The 20,684-nt window shown below is 41.7% G+C and overlaps 1 protein-coding gene across 8 annotated transcripts in view; it reads right to left on the bottom strand.

Annotated features, from left to right (window-relative positions):
- Positions 1 to 20,683, bottom strand: part of SMG6 (SMG6 nonsense mediated mRNA decay factor) — a 220,618-nt gene extending 199,935 nt beyond the window's left edge. The window contains exons 1-8 of one of the 8 annotated variants that reach the window (XM_036408514.2): positions 20,472 to 20,683; positions 16,243 to 17,983; positions 15,492 to 15,684; positions 14,903 to 15,013; positions 9,339 to 9,445; positions 9,007 to 9,085; positions 2,340 to 2,450; positions 1,730 to 1,942 (exon numbers count right to left, since the gene is read on the bottom strand). In XM_036408514.2, the coding sequence (XP_036264407.1) occupies positions 1,730 to 1,942; positions 2,340 to 2,450; positions 9,007 to 9,085; positions 9,339 to 9,445; positions 14,903 to 15,013; positions 15,492 to 15,684; positions 16,243 to 17,983; positions 20,472 to 20,559 (2,643 nt within the window). In that variant the 5' untranslated portion in view covers positions 20,560 to 20,683. Of the gene's footprint in view, positions 1 to 1,729; positions 1,943 to 2,339; positions 2,451 to 9,006; positions 9,086 to 9,338; positions 9,446 to 14,902; positions 15,014 to 15,491; positions 15,685 to 16,242; positions 17,984 to 20,214; positions 20,237 to 20,471 lie in introns of those variants that run through there. The other 7 variants (XM_045570988.1, XM_045570986.1, XM_036408506.2 and 4 more) reach the window with 7 other exon arrangements.
- Position 20,684: the final 1 nt, after the last annotated feature.

The raw sequence follows: 20,684 nt of genomic DNA, 5'->3' as shown, positions 1-20,684 counted from the left end.
ATCATCCTTCAGCTACAAAATGCTTCCTCATCCCAGCCTTCCCTAATGCCCAGATTAGGTGCTCTAATTGCGTGCTCCCGCAGCTTCTCACACTTGCCTATATCATAGCCCTTGGCACACAGCATTTTAATCATACTAGAGGCCTGGTGCACAAAATTTGGTGTAGGAAGGCAGGCGGGCTCTCTCGCAGTCCAGGACCCCTCAGGGGAGGTCTACCTGCTGGGAAGGAATCTCTCACCCTCTTTCAGGTTAAACCTTTCACTTGTGCTCTGAACCCTACTTCCTTCCAATCCTCTGCAAGGACTTCTCCCTGCCATCTATTTCCTTTCTTTCTTAGATCTTTAATCTATTTACCATTGTTTTCTCCTCAAGCAACTGAATCAACTCTCATCTATAGAAAGATATATTTGCCTGACTAGCGTGGCTCAGTGGTTGGGTGTGAACTTATGAACCAGGAGGTTACAGTTCGATTCCTGGTTGCAGACTCAATCCCCAGTGGGTAGTGTGCAGTAGGCAGCTGATTGATGATTCTCATCATTGATGTTTCTGTCTCTCTCCCTCTCCCTTCCTTTCTCTGGAATAGAAAAAACTTATTTTTCTTTTTTTTTTTAAAGATATTTTTAAATATCTTTATCTCTGACCTAAACTAATCTCCTCAGATTCAGACATCTGTTAGCCTCTAAAACTCTACTTTGATGTCCTAAAGAAATTCCAACATGTCCAAAACTAAACTTAGGCTCTTTTAAAACCAACTATATTCCATCTCAGAGAACGAACCATCATCCACCCAGTTTCTAAGCCAGAATCTCAGATGCTACTTTTATTTTATTTTTTTAAGTTTTTTAAAATTGATTTTTAGAGAGAGGAGAAGGGAGAAAAATAGAGAAATAGTAACATTGATGGGAGAAAACATCATCCATCAGCTGTCTTCTGCACACCCCCTACTGGGGATCGAGCCCACAACTGGGGAATGTGCCCTACTAGTGACCTCTTGGTTCATGGGTCAACGCTCAACCACTGAGCCACACCAACTGGGCCAGGTGCTACTTTTAACTCGCTCTTCTCCCTCAGCTTCTCATGTCATTCAGCTAGTAAAGACCAGTGCTAACTTTTGGATTCTACGTCCTTAATATACTATCTACTCACATCTCCCCATCTCCAATGCTATTTCCTGGCTCAGCTCCTTTTCACATGTTGGATTACTATAACATCTTCCTACTATTCTTATTTCTAATCTTACTCTTCACCAAATTTTCACAAGCAACCAGAATTATATTTCTAAAACATGTATCTGACATGTTATTTCCCTACTTAAAGCATTCAACAGCTAGCTCCCTACTACCTTCAAGGATAAAGGTCAAATATTTAGTAGTACATGATCCTTCAAGATCTGGTCCCAGCTTACCCCACCACTCACTCTACTATAAATTTTATTCTCAAGGAACAATGAACTCTCTCTTACTTCACCAAAATCCCACACAGAATCCTAAAGCATCATAGTGATGGCTCAAACCCAAAGCAGCAAAAAATTCTATCCTACTCTAAGTAAATATTCATTTAAAATAATTCCTTTTACTAAATTCTATAGTACCACATAGTGGTGAGACAGGGAAGCGCATAATAGAGATAAAGGAAGTGTGGTGACCGTGCAGTGCCTCATAGTTGTGTGTACCAGGATACCCAAACTTAGTTAGCTCATCTTGCTGATTTTATCACTCCAAGAACTTACATCACTGGGGCTCAGGTTGCCCAGCCCATTCTCCTGCTCAGAATCCTTCCCAGACTCAGTGCCCTGAGAGGACCGGGGATTGGAAGGATGAATCCAGATCTCCAGGCGAGTAGTGTCATCTCCAACATGCCGGAAAGTAGACTTCTTTCCTTTCCGCCACTGATCAGTGTTCAGTTCCAATTCCTCATGTTGCTTTTTTTCCATCTGTTCTGCCTATACAACATACAAACATACAAGCTCAGACTCTTCTGGGATTCAGTTAATAAAGACAAGTACTCACCTCATCTGAGTATGTCAATCAAGAACTATAAAAAGTAAAAATTTTGCCATAGTTCCAAAAGAGTACAGTTTTTAAAAAGGGGGGGAGGAGGGCAGAGTACCATCTGCTTTGTCACATAAAAGTTACTGATTCTATAAATTAGATGCTATGGGACATGCACATTCAAGGGCCCCAGAGTTCTCCTAAAGATGAGTTTGGTTCTGCATAGGGACTGATTCCCATCAGCACAGCCCCCTTGAGCACAGTTTTAGTCATTCCCTTAAGAACACTAGACACTAAGAGAAACACGTTCTCCTAGGAAGGAATGATTCTGCCTGCATCCCCACTCACCTTTCGTTTGGTCTCTTCAAACAAGCTCATGAGACTCTCCTTGGCAGTCAGGATAGGGTTGCTGGCAGCTAAACTGCGCATATAGTAATACACAGCATCAAGCTTCCTCCTCTGTGGAAAGAGGCCAGAGACACTGAGTCAACCAAGTTTCTTTCTGAGTCCAGCCTAAATCAGCTGACCCAAGAAACCTTAATATCTCGCCCAAGCTGTGCCCCAAAAGGAATTCCAGTAAGAAAATGAGAATGTTATCCATGGAATAAGCCATGGCAATTACATCAGAAAGACCTCTTCTTGCACAATACCTTATATGCAGAGGTACTCTAAGAGCCAAGTACTCATAAAGGTGGGAAAATAAAGAGCTCATAAAATATAAGTCAGTTATACTTTGTTTTTAAATAAAAAATGTTCAAGTCACTTAATAATTTATTGTTTTTAAAAATTAATAATAGCAATATTGATTAAGCACAACCAAATATGAGGCAAGTGATCAGCACTTCACAGATATTATCTCAAAACCTAAGGATACTGCCACATATTATTATTCCCATTTTAAAAATGAGGAAATGGGAACTCTCCTCAAATACTGAAAAGAATTATCATATAACCTAGAAATTCCACTTTTGGGTATGTACCCAAAAGTGAAAGCAGAATTGAAAGCAGAATCTTGACTAGGTATTTATATACACTTATGTTCATAGCAGCATTATTCATAATGCCCAAAAGGTTAAAGTGTCCACTGAGAGATAAATGGATAAACAAAATGTAGTATATACATACAAATGAATATTATTTGGCCTTAAGGAGGAAGTTTTATTTATTTATTTTTTTAAGTGTTCTCTTATTTTCTTTTTCTTTTTTAAAAAAATATATTTATTGATTTTACATAGAGAGGAAGGAAGAAGGATAGAAAGCTTGAAACATCGATGAGAGAGATACATCGACCAGCTGCCTCCTACACACCCCCCATCAGGGATGTGCCCGCAACCAATGTACATGCCCTTGACCGGAATCGAACCTGGGACCTTTCAGTCCGCAGACCGACACTCTATCCACTGAGCCAAACCGGTTTCGGCAGGAGGAAGTTTTAATACAAGCTATAACATGAACGAACCTTGAAGATAAATAAGTCACAAAAAGAAAATACCATATGATTCCACTTATATAAGGTACCGAAAGTGGGCAAATTCATAGAAACAGAAAGTACAAGAGTAGTTGCCAGTGGCTGGAAGAGAGGAGAATGGGGAGTAGCTGTTTCATGGGTCTAGCGTTCCAGTTTTGTAAGATGAGGAGACTTCTGGGAGATCATTTGAACAACAATGTGAATGTACTTAATATTACTAAACGGTACACTTAAAAATGGGTAAGGTGGCCCTGGTTGGTTGCTCAATGGTTAAAGCATCAGACCACACACCAAAAGGTCACAGGTTCCATTCCCAGACAAGTGCACATACCTAGGTTGTAAGTTTGATCCCCTTCCCCATTTGGGGTGCATGTAGGAGGCAACCAATAGATGTGTCTCTGTCACATCAGTGTTTTCTCTCTTTTTTCCCCCCCTCTTCCTTCCCTTCTACTCTCTTAAAAACAAACAAACAAAAAACTATCAAGCCATGAAAATAAACCTAAAGCCAATCTGAAAATATTGTATCCTGCATGGTTCCAACTATGTGGCATTCTGGAAAAGGCAAAACTATAGACACAGTAAAATATCAGTGACTGTCAGAGGTTCATGGGATGCAAAAGGGACAACAGGTGGAGGGTGGAGCATGGGCTATTTTCAGGACAATGAAACTATTCTGTATGATACTATAATGGTAGATACGTGTCACTATACATTTATTTGTTCAGACCATGAAAGTCAGTCCAGCAGTTAAAGTGAACCTTAATATAAACTAAAAACTTTAACTAATAATAATGTATCAATACTGGCTCATCAATTATAACAAATATAGTACACTAATGTAAGATGTTAATAATAGGGAAAATTGAGGGGGAGGAGAAAGTTAAGAGGATATATGGGAACTCTGTACTTTTTTGCTCAATTTTTCTATAAAGGTAAACTGACCAAAAGAAATAAAAATAAAAGCTGTTAAAGAAAAAAAAATCCCGAAGTTGGGGAGGGGGAAAGCCACAATAAGATATTACTTCACACCGTCCAGCCAGAGTGGCTCAGTGGTTGAGTCGACCTTTGAACCTGGTGGTCATGGTTAGGTTCCTAGAGAGTGTGCAGAAGGTAGCTGATGGATGATTTTCTCTCATCATTGATGTTTCTCTCTCTCTTTCCCTTCCTCTTTGAAATCAATTAAAAAAAAAAAAAAAAGAGATATTATTTAGCACCCAATAGGTTGGTCATATTCAAAAGAAGAAAAGAAAAATAACAAATGTTGGCAAGATTGTAGAGAAATCAGAACCCTGGTACATTGCTGGTGAGAATGTAAAAGGGTACAGCTGCTATGAAAAACAGTTAAACATGGAATTACCATATGACCCAGCAATTCCATTCCTAGGTACAGTCCCAAAAAAAAACACAGATATTCAAAGAAACACTTCACAAAAAAAACTATTCACAATAGCTAAAAGGTGGAGACAATTGAAATGTCCAACTGACGACTGAATTAAAGCATTGAATGAATCAAAGTGTTATATCCATAAAAATTAAGTATTGATACATGTTACAACATGGTCAAAAACTTGATGATAGCAGAGACCGGTTTGGCTCAGTGGATAAAGCGTCAGCCTGTGGACTGAAAGGTCCCGGGTTCCATTCTGGCCAAGGGCATGTGCCTTGGTTGCGGGCACATCCCCAGTAGGGGGTGTGCAAGAGGCAGCTGATCGATGATTCTCTCTCATTGATGTTTCTAACTCTCTATCTCTCTCTCTTCCTCTCTGTAAAAAATCAATAAAATATATTTTTAAAAAAACAAAAAAAAAAACAACTTGATGATACATGAAAGAAGCCAGATATAAAAGGTCATATACTGTATTATTCCACTTACATAAAATATCCAGAATAGGTAAATCCAAGGACAGAAAGCAGACTAGTGGTTGTCAGAGGCTGGGGCTTAGGAGGCATGGGGAGGAATAGATAAGAGGTTTTCTTTTATGGTAATAAAAATGTTTTAGAACTAGACAGAGTTGGTGATTGCACAATGCTGTTAATGTACTAAATGCCACTGGGTTGACAAATAATTATTTACAAACTAGAGACCTGCTGCATGAAACTTGTGCCCGGGGTGGGGGGGCTGTCCCTCAGCCCAGCCCACACCCTCTCCAATCTGGACCTCTCGAGGGATGTCCAACTGCCCGTTTAGACCCAATCCTACCAGGGATCCTACTTCTCTTTCACAATCGAGGACTGCTGGCTCCCAACTGCTCGCCTGCCTGCCTTCCTGCCCCTAAACTGCTTCTGCCTGTCAGCCTGATCACCCCCTAAACACTCCCACGTCAGCCTTATTGATGCATAACTGCTCCCCTGCCAGCCTGCTCACCCCCAACTACTCTCCCCTGCAGGCCTGGGTCTCCCCCAACTGCCCTTCCCTGAAGACCCGGTCACCCCCAACTTTCCTCCTCTGCCAGCCTGGTCACCCCTAACTGCCCTCCCCTGCAGGCTTGATCGCCCCCAACTGCCCTCCCCTGCTGGTCTGATCCCTCCCAACTGCCCTCCCCTGCTAGCCTAATCCCTCCCAACTGCCCTCCCCTGCTGGCCATTTTGTGGCAGCCATCTTGTGCGTTGGAGTGATAGTCAATTTGCATTTTACTCTTGTTAGATAGGATACCTGTAAATTATTTTGTGACATTAATTTTACTACTGCAATATTTTAAAGTCACTGAGGAAAGATTATATTTTCTAATTAACAAAAACCACAAAAATTCATTCAATAATTACAAAGAAGAAAAACTAGAAAAGGAGACAAGAAATGAGAAAGAGCCAAAACCAGTTTGGCTCAGTGGTAGAACGTCGGTCTGCGGACTGAAGGGTCCCAGGTTCGATTCTGGTTAAGGGCATGTACCTTGGTTGCGGACACATTCCCAGTAGGGGGCGTGTGAGAGGTAGCTGGTCGATGGTTCTCTCTCATAGACGTTTCTGGCTCTCTATCTCTCTCCCTTCCTCTCTGTAAAAAATCAATAAAATATATTTTTTTAAAAAGAAAAAGAAATGAGAAAGAAGGAAAAACAGAAGATGGATGAGAAAGGAGAAAAATAAAGCCACAAAGGGATGTGAAAAACACAGATCACAAAGAGAACATGGCATGCTCTCACTCTTGGGAGATGCCTGCGCCTTTCCTGTGCCCCTCTTTGTCCCGGAGGGGGGAGGTTACCTTTGATGTGCCCTCTCCTAAGCTTGAGGGCCTTTCTTTTGCTTCTGTAACTTATACCCTGAATCTACACAGCATAGCTAGCTCAGTCCTACTACCTCTGAAACTTTCTAAATAACCTTTCTCATAATTTGAGTTTTGGGCTCTGAAATCTTTCTTTGCTGGTCTCAAGAACCAAGATCCAATTTCACCACCAGTAACACTTCCAAAGAAGTATCTATCTTCAGACCTTCCACCACTACCTGGAAACGACCTCACTCAAATGAAGATAGAGTTCCTTGGACTGTGCTCAAGCCTCCCATAAAAGCCCCGCTGAAATAAAAAACAAACAAACAAAACAAGAGAAAGGAAGGAGGTAAAAAGTGAAGAGAGATTCAATCTATTCTGAAAGAAGCGTTATCAGTAAAACCCATTACTTAATCAGTAATTTCAATCCATAATTATTAGGTATTTCTTTGAATCTTTTGTGAAATAAAGGGGAATAAAAATTACTGACTCAAATATTTGGCAATGAATTTTACTGCATTAAGAAAACTCTCCCTGCCCTGACTGGTTTGGCCTGCGGACTGAAAGGTCCCAGGTTCAATTCCGGTCAAGGGCATGTACTTGGGCTGCAGGCACATCCCCAGATGGGGGTGTGCAGGAGGCAGCTGATCGATGTTTTTCTCTCACTGATGTTTCTAACTCTCTATCCCTTTCCCTTCCTCTCTGTAAAAAAAAAAAAAAAAATCAATGAAATATATTATAAAAGAAGAAAAAAAAAAACTCTCCCTGATAATGAACTTGTTAGTTATCTGCTTCTTATACTTGAACCTTCGGTACCAACCATTGGTCTCCACCCTTTCTCCTTCCTTCAGCTCTCTCACTAAGAGCTCTGTCAGATCCCAAGGTTCTCTGTTAGGAGGAGTTTGGTAAGATCCAGAGAGGTGTGTGTGTGTGTGTGGGGGGGGGGGGGGCAATGGTAAAATATGTACACAGATAATAATTTAATTTAAAAAAAAATCCAGAGAGATATGATTTGGCATTTACTGTGTTTCTGCTAAGGAGACTCCTTAGGTGAAAAGCTAAGAGGACTAAGGGAATGATCTGAAGAAAGGAAACAAAGATCTGAGTACTTGGGGCTAGTTGAGGACTTTAAGAAGGAAAGGGAAATGGAGCTTTATTTTCCAGAAATAAGTAACTGAGTTCAACAAGACAGGGAAGGGAAACAAGGCAAGATTCAGAGCAGAAGCCTTAGTCAAAAAACAGAGTGGTTTGGCTGGAGCATGAGCATTCCCCAAGGAACTTAATTGCAGTGAAAGTGGATGAAGTATAGATTCCACTGAAGTGAGGGATCCCTGACAACTTAACTCTAAAAGTAACAGTAACAGCCAAAACCGATTTGGCTCAGTGGATAGAGCGTTGGCCTGCAGACTGAAAGGTCCCGGGTTCAATTCCGGTCAAGGGCACGTATTTGGTTGCGGGCACATCCCCAGTCGGGGTGTGTGCAAGAGGCAGCTGGTCGATGTATCTCTCTCATCGATGTTTCTAACTCTCTATCCCTCTCAATTCCTCTCTGTGTAAAAGTCAATAAAATATATTTTAAAAATAAAAAATAAATAAAAAATAGCACAGTCACTGTCCCTTTAGCCTACTTTCCTTTGAAAAAAAGTAATAATAAATATATATATACATATACATATACATATATATGTGTGTGTGTGTATATATATATATATATATATATATATATATAAAAGTAACAGTAACAAAAGGAACTTGAAGATAGAATGTAGATGGCCCCCTGGGAATGCACATGGATGACCTTTAAATTAATGTCAGCTGAGTCCCAGGTGACTGGCTCGGCCATCTCCCGAAAAACAGCCACCCAAAATGTTGGAGACTGTTATCAGTCCAGATTCCTTATCTTTATCCATGTGCTGGGAATAAGGAATGAATAGGACCTTGACTTACCCAGGTTTTGATATGCTAAATCCTGTCTTTGTACCAGGAATGAGGAATGAACAGGACCTGGGCACACCCAAAACTCCTTGGACCTTAAACCCCCCTTTGGAGATAAATAAATGTGCTGCGTTGTCTGTGGTGGGTGTTACTGTCCCTCCATCAGAGTGGCAGCCCCCCATCTGGGTCCCAGCTGGTCTCTATTTCTGGGTCCGGTCTCATTTTCTTCATTAATTTCTTAATCCCCAGCTCAGGTAGCGGAAAACAGACAAACAGCCCCCCATAATAGAAGACATCAGGGAACGTATTCTAGCTAAATTGCTTAAACCTAGTTTCAAGAGCTGATGCTGTCAAAATCCATATTTCTAATATACTGCCTACAAAATTCTTCCCCTCTCCACAGGATTTCTTACCGTATACACTGCCAGCAGAGCCAGCTGGTTATAGGGGCGCCCATTCTTGGGAGCAATGTGCTGGGCCTTCAGGTACCAACTGGAATAAAAAAAAATAATTTTAAAAATGCTAGTGCCATATCAACCCTTTCCCAATTCATCACATGATAGTCCTTACTACTTAAGACATAAATTGGATTATTAGATGTAACCCTGAAGCGGTAAAGAGTGACTAAAGAGACCAGTAAGGACACCTGTAGGATATCCATAAAGCTCAGGTAACCCATTGCTCTTAATAAGGCTTAGCTTAAAACACACAGGGAGAGAAGCAAATGAACAAGAGGCAAAAGTACCTGCGTGCTTTCCCGTAGTTTGCTGTGTCATTGGCTTGCTCCCGATACCTAGCAATATCTCCTTGACAAATCATACATCGCTGGGCACTAATCAAGGCATATTTTACCTTCAGGAAAAAATAATCAGTTAATAGAATACCCAAGAAACTCTAACTTCAACCCCAAAGGACAGGGACGGGACCAAAATGACAGAGTAGCAACAAGGCACTAGTAGTCCTCAACAAAATAAAAAGTTTTCAAGTTTAACCCTGACTAGCAAAAAGAAAATAGCCAACAGTGTGATAAAACATTAACTGATAAAGAGTGGCAGAAAGGAGAGGGGCCATTTTTTAAAAAATATATTTTTATTGATTTTTTACAGAGAGGAAGAGAGAGGGATAGAGAGCTAGAAACATCAATGAGAGAGAATCATCGATCTGCTGCCTCTTGCACACCCCCTACTGGGGATGTGCCCGCAACCAAGGCACATGCCCTTGACTGGAATCGAACCCGGGACCTTTTAGTCCCCAGGCCGACGCTCTATCCACTGAGCCAAACCAGTTTCAGCCTTTTTTTTTTTTTTTTTTTTAATCCTCACCCAAGGATATGTTTTTATTGATTTTAGAGAGAGAAGAGGGGAGAAGAGAAAAGGGTGAGGCAGAGGAAGGCAAGCACATCAATGTGAGAGAGAAACATTGATTGGTTGCTTCCCATATGCACCCCAACTGGGGATCAAACCAGAAACCTAGGTATGTGCCCTGACTGGGAATTGAGCCCACAACCTTTGGTGTATGGGATGATGCTCCAATAAACTAAGCCACCTAGCCAGGGCGAGAGGGGCTCATTCTTATTTCAAGTCCCAGGTAAATGGAAGAAAATATTGTGAAATTAAGAGTCAGAGACCTGACTTTCCATGTAATAGTTGTGTGATCTTAAGTAGGTCTTTGAGACTCGGTTTCTTCATTTGAATGTGAAAAGTACCTATTCCATAGGGTAAATAAAGAAAATAAATACAAAATACTTCACAAATTTTAAAGTGATATATAGACCCTTGCCGGAGAGCTTAGTTGATTAGTGTCATTCTGATATGCCAAGGTTGTGGGTTCAATCCCCCGTCAGGGCACATATATCAATCCATGAATGCATAAATAAGTGGAAAAACAAAAATTGATGTTTAACCCCAGTTTGATTCTTGGCCAGGGCACATGCCTCAATTCCCAGTAGGCAGGAGGCAGGCAATCAATGAGTCTCATTATTTATGTTTGTATCTCTATCTCCTTCCTTCTTCTCTGAAATCAATAAACCTTTTTTAAAAAATATATTTATTGATTTCAGAGAGGAGGGAGGAGAGATAGAAACATCAATAATGAGAAGCAGCATTGATTGAGTGCCTCTTGCACAACTCCTAGTGGGGATTGAGCACGCAACCCAGGGATGTGCCCTTAGCCAGAATTGAACCTGGGACCCTTCAGTAACAGACTGATGCTCTATCCACTGAGCCAAGCTGGCTAGAACTTTTTAAATTTTTTTATGTTTATTCATCTCTTTCAAATAATAAATAAAGTGAGATAAAAATATTAAGAGCCCTAACCGGTTTGGCTCAGTGGATAGAGCATCAGCCTGCGGAGTGAAGGGTCTCAGGTTTGATTCCAGTCAAGGGCATGTACTTTGGTTGCAGGCACATCCCCAGTAAGGTGTGCAGGAGGCAGCTGATTGATGTGTCTCTCCCATCAATGTTTCTAACTCTCTCTCCCTCTCCTTTCCACTTTGTAAAAAAAATCAATAAAATATATTTTTTAAAAATATTAAGACAATTACTTACTGTTCTCTTTCTCTCCTCAAATTGTTAATATCACCACATTGTGTTATTGCATTACATCCCCTTTGCAAAATAACAGTTCCCTAAAACAATAAGTTACTCTTTACCAAATGTGCCAGGGCTGTGTATTAATAGTTATATACATACAAGAGGCCCAGTGCACAAAATTCATGCACTCAGGGGAGGTCCCTCAGCTGGACCTGTGTCCTTTTGCAGTCCGGGAGCCCTCGCCACTGCCGCTGCATTCCCCAGCCACGAGCCCAGCTTCTGGCTGAATGGAGCTCCCCCTGTGGAAGCGCAATGACCACCAGGGGGCATCTCCTGCATTGGTGGTTCCACTGTTTGATCGATTTGCATATTAGCCTTTTACATACAGGACTAGAAGCCCGGGTGCACAAATTCATGCATGAGTGGGGTCCCTCAGCCTGGCTGACGATCAGGGCTGCAGTAGATTGGCAGGCCAGGGGGAGGGGCCATGGGAGGTTAGCTATGGGTGCCCACTGATAACCAGGGGCAGCTCTTGTGTAGAGCGTCTGCCCTCTGGTGGTCGGTGCCCATCATAGTGACTGGTTGGTCAATTAATCTTTTAGATAGATAGATAGACAGACAGACAAACAGACAGATGATAGATAAATATTGTAGATAGATAGATAGATAGATAGATAGATAGATAGATAGATATGTGTATGTATATATGTATATTACAACAGAGTAAACCCTCAGCAATCCTAAGACATGTGCCCAACCTAAAAACCTCCACCCCACACATAAGAAATTACCATGTCCTTGAACAAAGGACAGTTTCAAGGACAAGTACATAATGACCTCTCAGGAAAGCTCATTTACTAACCAATAACTACCTCCTGCACACCAGCCTCCCAACACATAACTCAAACATGTGCCTCAGCAGTTATATATCACTGTCATCCACCTTCAGAGTCCTGACTATCCTACATATTCTATGAATGAACACTAAAAATCCTTGGTATTTTAATGATTAAGCACCAAGAAAACTACTTATATTTCCATACTACAGTCATTTTGCCATCTCAATGAGGGGAAGAAAGAAAAAAAAACCTGCCAAAGGCTCTCCACTATCCTTATAATGAAATTCTAGATGATCTAATGTCTGCTCATTTATTCAATGCCATTACCCCCCTTATTCTCTGTGCCCTTTCAAACTAGATTTCTCGGTCCTGCTAACACACCATGCTCTTTCCCACTTCAAGACCTTCACTAGAATTGTTCCCCATCTCTAGAATGTTGTAGGTCTTACATCTTCACATACCCCTTCACTTAGCTAATGTCTCAGGTTTTCAGCACAGCTTAACTGTGACTTCCTCATTCCTCCACAATCCTCTAAGTCCTTTTAACAGTGTATATACACACACATACACACAAAATCCTTTGCAGAAGTCACTGCATCTGCAATTACTAATGCAACATCTGCACTCACCTCTAATCAAACTCTAAGCTTTAAAAGCTTGGAGAATGAAAATAAATTAATTAATTAATAATAAATAAATTTATAATAATAAATTAATTAAAATTAATAATAAATAAATAAATAAAATTAATATACAAAAGCTGGGAGCATGGCTTTCTTGTTTCACACTGAATTGTGTGTGCCTAGAATGGCACCTGACATGTAGAAGGGACTCAATAAATACTTGCTGATCACTAACAGAGCTTACACATAGTAATTCATCAGAAGGAGCAGAAAGGAAAGAAGAAGCCATTACTCCATAAATCGCACCCCTTTCTTTAATGATGCTTTAACTTCCACCTTTCCCCTGGATCTTTCTTCTCTACACATAAATATGCTCAAGTCTCTCGCAGCTTAAAAACAAAGTTCTCTTGAGACTATGTTCTCTTTTAAATACTATTTCCCCTCCTTGCCTTCATAACCAAGACTCTTAAATTAAAACTATGGTGTATATTACTCTCTCATTATATGTACTGACCCACTTCTCATTCACTACAATCTGGCTTCCATCATCTCCAATTAAAGTAACTGGTGGACGATAAAATCATCCAATCCAATGAACACTTTTTAGTAATCTTAGTATTTGATGACTCTATAGCAATTGACAATTTTATCCACCACCACACTGAAATCTGATAACACCACTCTCTGTCAAGCTATTCCAGTCTCCCAACTTCTGTTTCAATTATCAACGATATATTGATGACTCCTCCATCTGTATCACCAGCCCAGCTCTTTGTCCTGAGCTCCAGACTGACCAGAATATTCATTTGTTCATTTTCAAGCTACTCCACCTAAACATATCAAAAACTGAACTACCCTTTTCCTTTCCACCCACTCTCCTAGGCCACAAACTGAGGGGTGATCTAGATTCCTCATGTCTCCAATCTCATCAGTCACACCAAATTAGCCAATAGTCCAAGTCTATTTTCCTTATATACTTCTAATCTGTTTCCTCTTTTCTATCTCTTACCTAAGGAGGTGAAAGATCTGCACATGGAAAACTATAGGAAATTGAAAAAAGAAACAGAAGACATAAACAAATGGAAGAATATACCGTGCTTGTGGATTGGTAGAATTAACATTATTAAAATACTACCCAAAGCAATCTATAAATTCAATGTGATCCCCATTAAAATACTAACAGCATATTTCACAGACCTAGAACAAACTCTCCAAAAATTCATATGGAATAAAAAAGACCCTAAATAGCTGCAGCGATCCTGAGAAAGAACAAAGTTGGAGGGATCACAATACCAGATCTCAAGCTTTATTTCAAAGCCACTGTTCTCAAAAATGCCTGGTACTGGCACAAAAACAGACATATAGACAAATGGAACAAAACAGAGAATCCAGAAATCGATCCAGGCCACTATGCTCAATTAATATTTGACAAAGAAGGAAAGAACATACAATTGAGTCAAGACAGTCTCTTCAATAAATAGTGTTGAGAAAATTGGATACATGCAAAAAAATGAAAAAACACCTACTTACACCATACACAAAATAAACTCAAAATGGATAAAGGACTTAAACATAAGATAGGAAACCATAAAATTTTAGAAGAACCCATAGGCAGCAAAATATGAGACATATGTCTTAGCACCAATACAGCTCCTAGGACAATGGAAACTAAGGAAAAAATAAACAAATGGAACTACATCAAAATAAAAAACTTCTGCACAGCAAAAGAAACCATCAACAAAACAACAAGAAAGCCCACTGCATGGGAGAACATATTTGCCAATGTTTCTCCAATAAGGGTTTAATCTCCAAAATTTACAGGGAACTCATACAACTTAACAAAAGAAAGATAAACAACCCAATAAAAAAAAATAAGCAAAGGATCTAAATAGATACTTTTCAAAAGAGTACATACAGAAAGCCAAGCAACATATGAAAACATGCTCAAAATCACTATCATCCAAGAGATGGAAATCAAAACGACAATGATGTACCATCTCACACCTGTTGGAACGAATCAACAAACAAGTGCTGGCAAGGATGCAAAGAGAAAGGAACCCACACTGGTGTAGCCACTGTGGAAAACAGTATGAAGTTTCCTCAAAAAATTAAAAATAGAACCCCATTTGACCCAGTAATCACACTTTTAGGAATATATCACATTACAATAATTGATTTAATTGCCCTGTTACCCCAATGGGCTGTATCTTTCACTTTTGTAACCTTAACATCAGCACAGTGCCTAGCACATAACTAACACTAGATAAATGCTTACTAAATAAATGAATAAAATTTAAGATAAAGAAACTGGCTTACTGTCTTGCGTAATGGCTTGCTACGAATGGCAAGACCATCCATGTAGTCCTCCAGTTTGAACTTGTAAGTAACCTGCAGCTTTTGAAGCAAGCTATCAAAGAAGTCACTACCCTGTAAAGAGAAAAAAATAAATTAAAAAATAAGAAGCTGAATCAGCTAGTTTTGATCCAATCTACCCACCAGAAACTTGGGCAAGTGACCTTTTCACAGTTCTACTAATGTTCAGCCATCTGATATAAAGGGGGGCACAGACAGTATTTAGTGGCCACTAACTAAGCAAAACACAAACTCATAGCATAAGCCACTCTATTATTTTAAAGACATAAACAACTACACACACTCTTCTCCCCACCCTCCCATCCCCACAACCCCTGGTTAAGATCTTCAGAAAACTTCCAAGCTCAGAACTAACTCCAATTGTAACTTATGGTCTTAAGGAAGCAACAGGAGTGAGGTAGGCCTAAACCAAAAAGACAGCATACAGTTTCTTGATCAATGTTCTGTTATATAGTATTTCATGTGGTAAAAATCCATCACAACTAGAGGATACTGAAGTTTTTTTCCTGTGTACGAAAAAACGATGGTTTACCTCATCCAAGAGTTCCAACAGTCTGTTCCGAATCTGTTCTGGGTTGTCAACATTTGGATCCTTGAGGAGCTGCCTGAACTTCTCAATCACCTGATAGAAAGCATTCTTCCACAGGATCTGATCCACATTCTGATTATCAGAGAACTCAATATCTAAGAGAATACAGCGCTCATATAGCTGCAGCAGTTCAGCTCTGGAATAAAATACATGCAACTTCTAGCTCCAAATACACCACAGAGAAGGCTAGACGCAAGATTTGAGCTTTTTACAAATTAAATATCTTTCTTAATAGGAAATCCAAAATGCCATCAGGTATAATATTCATTCTAGCCTCCATTCTGCACAGTATAATGCCATTTTAAAAACAGTTATGTCTAGGAAAGTTTTTCCCCATATGCCTGAACCTAAATTTAACAGCTGACGTAAGATCTTCGCCACAAGTTTTATGTTGTTCATTTCTTGGCATTCTGGAAAGTCTTTCCTTTCCCATTTCCAGATTCCATGCTCTCTTAAGGATAAATTTTTTTTTTTCTTAAAGAGAAAGTGGGAAGCTTAATAATTTCTAAGACTAGAAACAAAATTTTGTTTTGTTTTTCCAATTGTCCCTTCCTTAAAAAAATCAATGTGAAAGGGAGATAACACCCAGACCCAGAAGCTTACCTAAACGTTTTCTACTTTCCTCAACCACAGGAGTCTACACACCTCCCAGCTTATCCCCATTTCCCTCTAGCCAGGATGGAATACACCATACCTAAGCTGAGCCATCTTTTCCAGGCCCTCCGGACTGATGCGGTCCCTGGAGAGCAGGTTGCTGAGCTGTAGTTCCTGGTTATCAGCCACCCGGAGAAGCCTATGTAGTTCTTGCTGCTGCATATTCCTCATGTGCTGCTCCATCTCCTCAGGACTCATGGTGCTGGCAGGGAGAGGACTACAAACATATTGTCCTGAGGGAGTCGGGTAGCCTGGGTAGTAAGGCCCTGGGTACACACCATTTGTAGGGCCCACTGGGTACTGAAGAGGGCTATAGCCTGTAAAAGGATACTGGGAGGCAGGGCCTGGTGTCCGGGGGTAATAATAAGGGTTGTCAGAGTTTTGAAACTTATAGTAAGATGCTTGGGCCTGGCGTGAGTCACCCCAAGATGTAGGGCTGACTTCATCATCAGTGTCCAAGAAATGTAGCTGGGGTGTCTGGCTCTTTAGAGCAGGTTTCTGATCAGGATTGTTTGGGTCCCACAACCGTCGAGTGGTGCCTCCTCGGCCCCAACTCCGAGATCCCTTACTACCAGATCCAAATAATAGCCGAGATCCTAAAGGTGTAGACTCTGGAGAACCAGCTGAATTAACAGATAGGGTGGTATGGGCAGGCAGAATCAGAATGCCACGGCCACGACCCCGAAGTTCTTGTTTCAAGTTTTTGGACTCCTGCTTCTCAGAGCCTTTGCCCCTACTGCTCAAGCCTTTATCAGACTTTATCCTATCCGCATCCTCTCTGGCTGGCCTCACTGTGGGGGAATCTTTGTTCATGGTCTCTGCATCAAAAGTGACACGAAGAGTACCTCGATTTTCTTTACCATTGCTTTTCTGCTCTCCCTCCCCATGGCCAGAACAGTTTCTTTCTAAATGTTTCTTCCTTTCTGTGCTCCTCCGAGGCCCATCAGACTCATCAATTCTGTCCTCATCTAAGGAGTCAGTTGAGGACATAGATACTTGCTTCTTCAGTCGTGACCTCAACTTGGTCTTATCCTGGCGGCGGCGGCGACATCCATTATCAGTCAGGCCAGACCCCTCAGCACTGTTGTTGCTACCAGCTGAGCTGGTACTGCATGTGCGGTAGCGGTTCCTCCGTTTGTCTGAGCGGGAATAGCGCTTTGCAGAACCGGGCTTCCCCTGTGCTGGGTCTTCATTCACTTTCTTCATCCCCTCCCCTTTTTCAATCCTCTTTCCTTTTTCTCCCTTTGCAGCCCTTACTCTGTCACAATTTAGGCTCTTTTGTGTCTCATTTTTGTCTGGCTTATTCACAACCTCCTCTTTCATTTGTTCCCTATATTCATCTTCCTCTACTTTCAGTTGTTCCACCTGGTTGAGGATTTCTTCCTCATCCATCCTGCTGGTAGATTCTTTGGTTAGAGTCTGCATACGCCTTCCAGGCTGATAGATCTGCATGTCAGGTTTCTTTGTTTTCTTGATAATTCTTAGACTTCGATCCTCTTGTCCAGCAATTCTAGGAGAGGACTCCTGTGCCCGAGTATTTTCTGGGTCTACAGGACCATTTTGCTGTTGGTTGTCCAGTTCCTTGCAAACATCTTTAATGAGCTGTGTGCCATTTCCAACAGCTGAAGAATCTCTGTCATTAACAATTTCATCCTTAAGTTCATCACTCCCAGAGGGTTCTTTGATTTTAGGCTTGTTCCTTAGTCGTGATAGACCAGGCTTATAGATTTCCAGATCAGGGCGTCTATTATCTTTGCGTTGCCTGGGCTCCTTCATGATTTCTGTGATGTTGGAGAGTATTGGGGAGGAAAGGGTAGAAGAAAAGAATAAATAAGGTGGGAAGGCAGAAAAATGTCATTCTGGTAAAGAAACAGAAAAGTCAAACAAAAATTACACATCAAAATGCTATTATTGGCCCTGGTTGGGTAGCTCAGTTGGTGAGCATTGTCTCTGATACACCAAGGTTCTGGGGCATATACAAGTATCAACTAATAAATGCATAAATTAAGTGGAACAACAAATCAATGTTTCTCTCTCCCTCGTCTCTCTAAAAATCAACAAAAGTTTCAAATGTTATTAACAAGGAAGGAAAGTTCTTCAGAAGCAGAAATTCTACTGTTTACAATATTTGTTCAGCAACTGACAAAGCTAAGAACTTAATTGTGAACTCATGGACACAGACAATAGTGCAGTGAAGGCCTGGGGAGGGGGCGGGGCAGAGTGGAGTGGGCTAGTGGGGAGGGGTTGGACATCTATACTTTCAACAATAAAAATAATTTTTTTTTAAGAGAAGAAGTGGGAGCAGGGAAGAGGAGGTTACTGGGGAAATCAAAAGGGGACATCTGTAATACTTTCAACAACAAAGATAATAAAAAAAAAAATTTTAATGCTTGTGTTAGAGTTACCTACACCTGAGGTAAAGATACAAGAAAAAAAATGTTACTCAAGTCATATTCAGATCCCCAAGGCCCTAACTACCCCATTACTGTCAGAATAAAAGATCTCCAACCATTTCAGCAACAGGCTGTTCTCTATTATAGAGCCCTCAAATCCATCTTAGTCTTTTCTTCTGCCTCTATTGTTTTTTCTAGGGTGGCCGAGTCCTTTTAACATACTAGTAGGAAAGAAGTAAAAGTGGGATATGCGTAACAATCCCTGGTTTGGACATCCCTGGAGAAAAAACTGCAAGTCCAGACTTCGACTTGGCCAGGACAATCCTCTTCTTTAGGCTACCAATTATCAAATCATATACCTCCTGCCGAAGCAAACTGGAAGCAGTTTCTTTCACATTCTTCAACTCCACTCACGCTCACCAACTCTCTAACAGTAGCCAACAGAGTCATTCCAAGAAAATACTGCTCAGAATATCATCATTAGAATACTGAGACTAACTGCTACTATGATGATGGAATATGAGAAGGAAAAAGTTCCATAAGGAAGCTTTCCCTGGAAGATGATGGAAATATTGTGATGAGCTCTCAAAATATCAAAGACTGGGGCACCCAAGAATAAGAGCACAGGACTTCAAAAACCGCTATCCGGGATCCACGAACTTACTTAAGGACAGATAAGCAAGTCTCTATTTTTTTGTGTCTGTTATCTTATCTATTAAGGGGAAAGACTACTATGAATAGTTACTAAACCTTTCCATGGAGAAGTGACAGGAATTAGTGAGATTACAGAATATATAAAATGAAATGCTATATAAAATCCTACTATTGTTCTACAAATACACATGTAAACAAACCCATAATAGAAATTTACACCTGTATGTGTATATCAAAACATAACAGGGGGGGGAAAAACCGCCTTGATGTTTTACTGCTACAGTGTTCTCAGAAGTTTAAAAGACTGTTTCAAGTCTGAATAAATTAAAGCAGTTTAACTCCAGAATAGCTCACCCTCAGCAGCCTTTTATAACTTAGGTGAAATGGAGAGAGGGAGAAGAACTACCACTATTTTCCACAGCAGAGGGAGAAAAAAAACCTGAATAAATCCGATTCAGTTGACCAATGAAAACCAATGTCACAGACTTTGGCCACAGGTCTGCAGAAGCATAGCTACCATTCTACAGAAGTGCACTGCCTAACAAAGGGGAGGGGAGACACTAGAACCTTCCCTAGGCGCTTTCCTGGTGTGGCTGGAGGCTTGAACTTGCAAGTTGAGCGTTCTCTCTGAGAAAAAACAGCTCCCACAACACGCCAAGGCCAAACCAGAGTAGAGTCAACTCTCTGAGGTCCTGGATCCCTTCCAGTGGCCCAGTCGTCAGAAGCCTGCCTTGGGGTGGGGGGGAAAAGTTCAGCAAAGAAGTCCCAAGCTATTCAACCTTCCTCCATTTCCCCAGTTCCTTCTCTCCAAAGCTAAAGAGATGACGGGCTGGGGATGATCCTTCTGGGAACGGAACATCCCGGGGCCTCCACCAGACCCCAGCGCCACTCCTTGACGTTTCTCCTGACGCCTCGGGATCCACGAGAGGGTCTGAGAAGACCGAGGCAATGGGGGAAACAGTCACCTTCGCGGCAAGAAAGGGGGCGGAGGCAGGCACTGGGGTTGGACTCGTCAGAAAAAGGGCCAGAGCTGCCTCAGCGGGACCGCACACGGAGCCCGGGGCTGACTCGTAGGGCCGCCAGGGGGACCGCCCTCGGGCCCCCGCCCCCACTGTTGGGGGAAGGGGCGGGGGCTCCGAAGCGCCGCGGACCGAGCGGGGAGGAGGCAGAGAGGAAGGCGGGGCGGGCAGGCCCGGCCCAGGAGCTGGGCGGCGCGACTCACCTCTGCTCCCAGCCTGCGGAGCCAGAGTGGCCAGGATCCCTCGCAGCTCCGACGCGGAGATCCGGACACGCTCCAGCCCTTCCGCCATCTTCGCCGCTGCTGCAACAGCTGCAGCGACGCCGCCGCCGCCGCGCGCAGCCAGGAAACCACGGCGGACGGGCGGCGCGCGCGCTCACCCACCTCCCACCTTTCTCCCCGCCCCCTCCCGGCCTC

Source organism: Pipistrellus kuhlii, unplaced genomic scaffold (assembly GCF_014108245.1).
Source record: "Pipistrellus kuhlii isolate mPipKuh1 unplaced genomic scaffold, mPipKuh1.p scaffold_m20_p_39, whole genome shotgun sequence".
NCBI lineage: Eukaryota > Metazoa > Chordata > Mammalia > Chiroptera > Vespertilionidae > Pipistrellus > Pipistrellus kuhlii.
Note: the sequence above shows the minus strand (reverse complement) of the source record. Positions and strands in the feature narration are given on the sequence as shown.